Consider the following 8,915-nt stretch of genomic DNA (forward strand, 5'->3'; position numbering starts at 1 on the left):
AGCTGCTGCTGACGGAACTGAACATATACACATGCTGGCTACAAATGGATTAGTGTAAATTGCTTTGGTGCCTAAAACTTTTGCACAACACTGTACTTCTAAAAAAAAACGTCTAACTATTACCCCTTTAAACTCTCGTATCCAAGGAAATATGGGGCCACATATACGCAATACCAATATGCACAGCTATTGAAAAATTAGTTCAGCACCTTCAGTTCAATCTTTAGTATCAATAAAGCTTGATATACAGTATAAGCTCAATAATATATATATATATATATATATATATATATATATATATATATATATATATATATATATATATATATATTTAAACAGTTTAGTCTAGGCTCCTGTATTTACTGACTCTGTTTAATTTACTGACTCTGTTTTACTGTTTAACAAAGTGTAACAAAAATGTCAAATAAGCTGGTGTTAGTGTGTTGGTATGAATATGGCAGCAGTATTTACTGAAACTTTGTAGAACCCAACTTTTTTATTTATATTATTTATTTTGTCTTTTTATTTATCTAATTTCATGTTTTACCTGCCTTTTTATTTATTTTATTCATTTTATTAATGCTTTTATTTGTTTTATTACTGGTTTTACTTTTGGCCTTTTACCTTTTTAACTTCATTTTATTTCCATCATTTACCTTTTTTAGAATTTTGGTGTTATTTTAGTCCTCTATTTTTTTTATTGTATTTATATTTTATCATTCAAATTATTCATCTCTTTATTTTACTGCTTTACATTTTAGCCTGTCTGCATATCCTGTTATTATGAGTTATTTTATTTTTTCTTAATTAAATCTTATACTGTTTGCTTGTTTTTGTCATTTAAACTTATTTTACAGTCCTTTTAAATTTGTAAAGGCTCGACTGCATTAAAAAATGAGGGTTACCCTCAATGTATTACCGAGTGAAAATAAAGGTTGATTGATTGATTAACACTAGAACTAACTTCACTGTTTAAGGTGGAATGGAATAGTAAGGAACATTTAGAGTGTGTTGGTGTATTTAGGGGAATTTGAATGAGTACTATTATGAGATCATTATTCACTTTTCTGATTCAAAATTACTGTATTTTCATGCATGTTAACTTTAGTGCTGAGAAGCTGTTCAGGTAGTGGAGATCTGCTGTGCACCCAAGGTTTCAAGGCATTTGGTGGCCCCAAGCAAAATGGACCCCATACCTCCGCACCCCACACTGAATGTTGTTGCATTCAGTTCATTACCAGTCATTGCCTTGAGGGGCCCAGGCCAGCTCATGGCCCTGGGTAATTGATTGGTATGCTTGCCCTGTTGCAACGGGCCTGTGTGCACCTCTAAAAATCCTTTTGTATTAGAACAACGATGACAAGTTTACCTGACTGCTGTTCCCACAGCAGTTAGGTAACTAGTCACTATACATTATTGAAGAATGTGTTGAACTAAACTCAACCTGATTGTGCCCTTTCTACCAATCAGTGGAAATACAGTATGCTAGGCTAATAAAATCTACATTGGTTCACTGTGTTTTTTTTTTAAATGTATACCCTTTTTTTAGTTTTCATCTGTAAATCACTTCACAAATAGAATATTCACATAGAGGTATACAGAACAAATTCAGAGAATTTAATGAATGGAATTACTGTATGTAACTTTATATGAAACATGCTTTTTTTTTTTTACTACATACTGTATGTTATCTCAAACATTTGTTAAGGTGTACGTATAGTATTTTCAAAAGCTGGGGCCTTTAAAAAAGAAAAAGAAAACCACTAATAGTTTTAATTATTGCCCTAAACAAACAAAATGTAAACAAAAATAATATTTCAAAGCTTTTTCCTCAATAAGGACATTAAAGGGTTAATGTTTTCCAGGTTTCTGGCATTTCAGGAGATTACAGAATAGGTTAATATCTTTATTAAGTTTTGTCTATTCTTTGCTTTTGGAAAAAGCTATCCTGAGGGTGCGCACAACTCATGCATTAGACTTCTGCTCGTGTACGTCATTCGGAAAGGAAATGTCACAGGCGGTATTCACGGGCTAGAAATTACGTTTAATCCGATTTAGGATGTCTGAATGTGAGCCTTTGTAGTTGTATACAGATATATAGATATGTAAGGAAAGGCTGAAAAACAACAGGAAGGAAAAGTAAAGGTGTCTATAAAACACATCTGTGCAGATACCTCTCCGTAACCTAAGACAGGAAAGAATAACCCAGCGTCTATCTTCAGCAGAGCGCTCTGCACTAGTGAAAAACCATTGGAATTAAATGAATCATTCCATCCAAAATGTGATTTTATTCACAGGACTCCAATTCATGGAATCTACTAAGTGGGATTTTTGTTGGTGCTGTTTTATCTCTGTTTATTCTCTTTGTTAAATTGACTAAAATACTAACCTTTAAATCAAATCTCTGTAAATCCCCAGATGCACTTCTAGGATTGTGTGTGGATCAATCTTGAGCTTTTTAACACGCTGCTGCTTTATCTCCACACTCCAGGGAGGTGGCGACCTTCAGGAGTGTGTAAATGTACAGATGATTACAGTGAGCTCGCTGGAGCTCCTGAAGAGCCCTTAGTTAGCGGTGTGAGGTAATGTTCGGGCTGTGTGCGGTGCGCAGGTCATCCCGGGCCTTGTTGCTAGAATTTTCCACTGTTTATAAATAAATGAACTAATACAAATTAGAGCTATTCGTGGTGTATGACTCGGGGTATGAAAATAACCAATGGAAACTTGATAATTGGGGTCAATGAAAGCTGTGGAAAGAATGGAACTGTTAGTTCCAGTGGAATAATGGAATTAGGACCATTGTTTGAGTGTGTGTGTGTTTTGGGGAGGGGGTTGCTTCTACCCTCATATTAAACTGATGCTGCAGTGAAAGGTTCATAATATAAACCAAATAATTCTTCTTAATCATGCAGCTATTCTCAAATCTAGTGCTTGTGAGTCACAAGTCTGTGTTGTAAGAAATCTGGATCATCTAGGTGGTCCCTGTGAATTGGTTTGTATACCATTGATTCAGGGAAACACAATTTCTGTTGGTTTATTCATCAAGACATTTTGACACAGTGTTAGGGACAGTTTGTGTTTTTAAATTATATAGTAAACTAAAAATCACCAAAAATGGAGATCCTGTTTTTTATTGGATATTTTTACCTGAAACTTCACCCTGGCCCTAATCCCAACCTCAACTTCAACACAAAACCTATTTCTAACGATTTTCCTAGCCCTGATCCTAAATTTAATCTCAATCCAAGCCCTAAACCTAACCTTAATCTCAATCCTAGCCCTGATTCTAACCTTAATCTCAATCCTAGCCCTGATCGTAAATTTAATCTCAATCCAAGCCCTAATCCTAACATTAATCTCAATCCTAGCCCTGATCCTAACATTAATCTCAATCCTAGCCCTGATCCTAACATTAATCTCAATCCTAGCCCTGATCCTAAATTTAATCTCAATCCAAGCCCTAAACCTAACCTTAATCTCAATCCTAGCCCTGATCCTAACATTAATCTCAATCCTAGCCCTGATCCTAACATTAATCTCAATCCTAGCCCTGATCCTTACCTTAATCTCAATCCTAGCCCTGATCGTAAATTTAATCTCAATCCTAGCCCTGATTCTAACATTAATCTCAATCCTAGCCCTGATCCTAACATTAATCTCAATCCTAGCCCTGATCCTAACATTAATCTCAATCCTAGCCCTGATCCTAAATTTATTCTCAATCCTAGCCTTGATCCTAACCTTAATCTCAATCCTAGCCCTGATCCTAACATTAATCTCAATCCTAGCCCTGATCCTAAATTTAATCTCAATCCTAGCCCTGATTCTAACCTTAATCTCAATCCTAGCCCTGATTCTAACCTTAATCTCAATCCTAGCCCTGATTCTTACATTAATCTCAATCCTAGCCCTGATTCTAACATTAATCTCAATCCTAGTCCTGATTCTAACCTTAAACTTAATCCAAAAAAAATAGTATTGACCTCAACCCAAAAACCTAATCCTAAAATTCATCTTAACATCTACAGATACTAAGGTGGACACACCAAATAGTGAAAAACAACTAAATATCGATCAATATTAGTCTTCAGTAAAGAATGTACTGTTGTTACACCATCAATCAATAAAGAGTTGATAAGTTACTGAACTGAGGGTTTATTTCATTCAAATAGGATCACTCCAAATAAAGTGGTATGAAACTTTTCAATATTTAATATTCTAATAAGCATATACTTCTCCACAAAAATGAAATAATAAAGGAAGTATAGCTTGCAGGCAATAGAGCATTAAAATTCACATATTACTTCCACTTTTGTGCTATAGTCCATTTTTAATATTTACTATTTTAGCATTTTATTCATGTTCATAAAATTAATATGTAAGAATCTCACACCTCACCTTGAATCATAAACCATTGCTAAATTTGCCAGATTTATTTTGTTCTTCTGTAAATAATTATTTCTGTATTATTTCATTATAACATCATCTCATACACAATACACATCTAGGAGACCGTTTTTGAGTGAGACATTTTTTCTTTTATTCATAAATATTACAATAAATATGTGTAACACGTATCAGTAAACAAGTCTGTAAACGACATATAAACAGCCATTTATTCTTATAAGTAAAGATGAAGAAAGTGACATTACAAGAGAAGGACAGAATTAACATTAACAGGATTCACAGCACTGCAGGACGAGCTGACGGGATCACATTGCCTAAGTACAGCTTTACAGATAACATTCGTTTTGCTTTAGGGTTTATTTATAATGACCAGATGTTTTTTTTTTTTTTTCTGCTCATTTGAAAATGCCCAACTCTTAATAAATGTACTAGCATGTGTCAACTCACTATATCAAAAAAAAAAAGAAAAAAAAAATGAAGTTGACGCGTGTGTGTCTTTGTGTGTATATGTGTGTATTAGACGGGTTCCTTCTTTAGCACTGCTCAGTGTTAAATCAATACTATTAGTGTAATGGTGTTGATTTAACAGTGGTATTTTTACTGTGTGTACCACAGTCCTTCCACTCACAGAAAGCCTGAAACGCATATGAAATCGATTAAACACAGATACTGCACTCGCCTGCTTTTCTCCAATCTGTAACAGTCACTCGTTTGTAAACTCAGTCATGGTTATTCATAGTATTTCCACTTTGATATCTGATGGGCTTTAGAAGGTGTCTTATTCATCTTGCTGTTTAGTGTGTTATTTCCTATTGATTGTAAAATGACCTGAAAATTGCTTGCAACAACAGTAAAGATGAGAAACAGAAGTGAATTATTTGCTCAAACTGTGAAAATACTTAAAGCCAGAAAGCACAGCTGAGAAAACAATCAATGAGCATCTTCATCCATTGCGTCTGCTTCGTATGTCATGGAGCTCGTTAAGCGCTGGCTTAAGCCTCTAACAGCTTTTTGTTTCTCAAAGAAGTGAAATTAGTCCACCAATGTCAGCTTGAGAGGGAGCTTTTCTTCTCAGGTTCTCAGATATGTAGATACCGTAGCTTAAGCGCAGTGAGGCAGGAGGAACGGACTGAACTCGGGAAGGTTGCCTTTTCTCTCCAGGCCGCAGGGCTTTTTATCTGTGGGAGAATGGCACAGGTCAAGGAACAATTTGGATCTCAGAAAGCGCCGGTACGAATCGTTTTCCATCAGTGTGAAAATCTTGTTTTGGGCTTCTTCAAAACAGCTAGCGTCAATCTTTTCCAGATTGCTTCTGGTTTCTTCTCTTGTTGCTGAGTCCAGGTTGACCTGAAGTGTTGAAGAACAATTGCATATTTTTAACATAGAGAACAAAGAAAACATGCTATATGGTTTTAAACTTGTTTTATTAATTGGTTGATCAGAGTAGAAAGGGTGGTGTCTCACCTCTTTTGGTGAGTCGACACTGACATAGTGCTCAAAGATCTGTTTGGCTTTGGCTTCCATCTGTTTTGCAGGCGTCCTCTTGAAGTCCTCACAAGCCTCCCAGAACTCAATGTTCTCCTGGCTGAACTCCGACTTCAAAAAGGCTGTAAATGCGGCCCGTCCAACTAAAAACAAAGAAGAAACAAAGTTGCCGTCAGTTCTACTATCCTGTCACTCATTTACACCTGCCTACATGATTCATGTCTCAGCAGACCAGGCCCTGTTTCCATTAACTCAAGGGCAAGTCATAAAATCTTACGTCACGTGAATGGACTTTGCCTCAGACTATCTAACTTTATTCTCTGAGGAAGACACGGGTGACGGGACGGGTGATAGGCTGGGTGACGGGGTGGGTGGAGTGGGGAGTCTGAAGCCTCTAAGGATGTTTGGAAAACTTGAAGAGATCAGTGTCCAGGCTCTGGGCAGATTCTCAGAAAGTCAGGGCTCCTCAGCTCTGTCCCTCTGGTGGTTGACCCCTAAGGGCCTAACAGAGCAGAACATACAGGCTATTTAGGGGCCACCCAGGGCAGGCTGTGGACACGTAGCACACGTCCTGAAGCCTGAGAAAACAGCCGCAAGGCAGCCGGCTGCGTCAGTGCCGAAAGCACACGCTCTCTTAAAACAAGAACATTAAATGTGTCAAGGGCACCGTGACTGCGAATCCGAGCGTCACATTAATCCACAATCAGCTCACCACTGCGTCGCTCACTTTCAGTCCCACTGTGACTGAAATCAGTCTCACTTTGTTTGTATAAGACTCAGTATCTTTCATTTCATGAATTGGACACTTACCATCATTTTTAATCAAGTTGTTAAATGATGTCTTCCATTTCTCAGCTTCAACAGGAGCGATGCTATAAAAGAATAGAAAAGAATAAACATTTAGACCTTTAATAAACATTTAAAATGATACAAAATATAACCTTCACAAAAAAACTGAAAATATTGTTTAGATTGTTAAGTTTAAATTTTGCTTTGTTATTTTTTCAAATCAAGTCTAATACATTAATAATTCTACTATTTACTGTTAATTCTTTAAAAAGCCCTAATTTTTATTCTGCACTTAAAACAATGTAAATAGCAGCAGCAAAAAGCAATGTTGATTTAACACTGACACATGTTGTGTATCTATAAGATATTAGTATTTATTCTTAAATTACTATCTAGCAGTAAACATTGTAGTGATTCCTAGTTTAAAAAGAAAAACTGAAAACTGAATTTACAGCACTTTATTTTCTTTGGTAATATTTTGCACTATTATTTTTGTCAATTCAATTAAAGTCGAATTCAATTCTAGTTTTGCTGCTTATTCTTAAAAAATCCTAATTCTTTTTTATTCAGCAGCTGAAACCTAAAACATTCAGTAAATCACTGCATCAGAAAGCAGTGTTGATTTAACACTGGTAATCAAATGACTTTGTGTGTGTTAGTGTTATTGTTGCAGTATTATCTAACCAAATATATTGTAGAAGATGCATTTAAAAAAAAACTGACAAATGAATGTACTTTAATGTGTTAAGTTTAGATTTAGCTTTGTTATATTTTCAATTGAATTCAAGAATTCAAAAAGATGTTTATCCATTTTATTCAACACCTAAAGCCATGAAATCACAGCATCAAAAAGCACCAAAAATCATCTGAAACGACACATTGCACTCTCGATCAAAATGACAAAGTGTTTTCAAAGTACAACCCTCACCTTTTCACCACAGTTGCTTTCTCCTTTTCTTTTTCCTTCGCGAGCTTTTGCTCCTGAACCGGTTCAGGTTTCTGAAGCAAGAAGCCGATCTTGTGCTTTATGTCTTTAGCGCTGTGGGAGAAAAATGCATTAGACAAAACTGACAACCAAAAAAATCAATAAATCAATCAAATCAATGACATTAAAAGTAAAAACAAACAAAGTTTTAAGAAAATAAGTGTTCTTTCATCATGATCTTATCATCTACTCAGTCAGAACAATCAGCACACGACTATGGTCTATTCTATCTCTCTTTATATCTTCTATAGAGAATTCTACATCTAAATCTCCTTCATCTGCCTTTTCAATAAAACACTTATATCCATAAAGAATTCCAAAAGCATTGACGCAGAAAGACGTAAAGAGCTCCACACCTTTTCAGGCAGGTCGCAGGTAGTGCAGCCAGTCCCTTACACATGCTGGCAGTGAGCGAGAAAAATCCAACCAAGAGAAAGAGAAGCGTTTAACGTCGCTCGAGCAGAGGATCCTCACAGTCTTAGTGCAGCCTCCTCCTCTATCTCTTGTTTTATACTGCTGAAGCCCTGACTACAGCGCAGCGAGCCAATCACAGCCAAGGTGCTGTGTTTGTGTGTGTGTGTGTGTGAGTGAGCGTGTGTGTGAGTGAGCGTGTGTGTTTACACACTGCTGCGCAATAGAAACTTGAAGTGTGTTTCAGTCCTTTTCAGAATGAAAAGGTATTTTTATAGATTTTTGTGTAGAAGATGCTGACTTCTGTTTCAGGAATGTCTACTTGAACTGCTTTAATGCTTTGAGTTAATGTTGGCAAGTTTAAGATGAGTTTATTTGAGAATGTGAGAAAAACAGCCCTCGATTATAATGTATATCGTCACTGTCCAATGAAAAACAAGCATCTTTAAAACAGCAACTTTACAGGAGAGAGAAAAAACGTAATGTAAAATGTACGAAATGTAAAAAAAAGATTATTTCAGGTCATTTTTAAGTTTTTTTATTGGTCCATTCACCAAGAAATTTTGGCACAGTATAAAGGACAGATTGTCCCTTCAAATTATGTAGTAAACTAAAAATCGACAAAAGCGACGATATATGTTTTGAACAAAAGCATCTGCCAAATGTAATGTAATGTAATATAATGTAATGTAACATACAAAGCCATACATGGTATACTAAATACACTACAAAAAATTATTTGGTAGAAACTAGAAAAAATACATAAAAACTGAGACATATACGACCATATTAAGCAAAACAAGCATATTTTTAACATACACAATATAGATTATAAGAA

General features: G+C 35.6%; 1 protein-coding gene across 1 annotated transcript; it reads right to left on the reverse strand.

The window, feature by feature from the left end:
• Nucleotides 1–4,602: 4,602 nt before the first annotated feature.
• On the reverse strand, nucleotides 4,603–8,172 carry rgs4 (regulator of G protein signaling 4). Its single transcript, XM_007258374.4, has 5 exons — nucleotides 8,023–8,172; nucleotides 7,610–7,720; nucleotides 6,703–6,764; nucleotides 5,872–6,035; nucleotides 4,603–5,754 (listed from the first exon to the last, which is right to left on the reverse strand). Exons 1-5 carry the CDS (start codon nucleotides 8,064–8,066, stop codon nucleotides 5,509–5,511), a joined length of 627 nt encoding a protein of 208 aa, XP_007258436.2. The 5' UTR covers nucleotides 8,067–8,172; the 3' UTR covers nucleotides 4,603–5,508.
• Nucleotides 8,173–8,915: the final 743 nt, after the last annotated feature.

Source organism: Astyanax mexicanus, chromosome 5 (genome assembly GCF_023375975.1).
Source record: "Astyanax mexicanus isolate ESR-SI-001 chromosome 5, AstMex3_surface, whole genome shotgun sequence".
Classification (NCBI taxonomy): Eukaryota; Metazoa; Chordata; class Actinopteri; order Characiformes; family Acestrorhamphidae; genus Astyanax; species Astyanax mexicanus.

Coding starts and splice junctions, on each gene's coding strand:
- rgs4 (XM_007258374.4), bottom strand. CDS start 8,066: ATGTGTAAGGGACTGGCTGCACTACCTGCGACCTGCCTGAAAAG. Junction 7,721..8,022: donor CCTGCGACCTGCCTGAAAAG/GTGTGGAGCTCT, acceptor TTTCTCCCACAG/CGCTAAAGACATAAAGCACA. Junction 6,036..6,702: donor CAACTTGATTAAAAATGATG/GTAAGTGTCCAA, acceptor CTTTGTTTTTAG/TTGGACGGGCCGCATTTACA.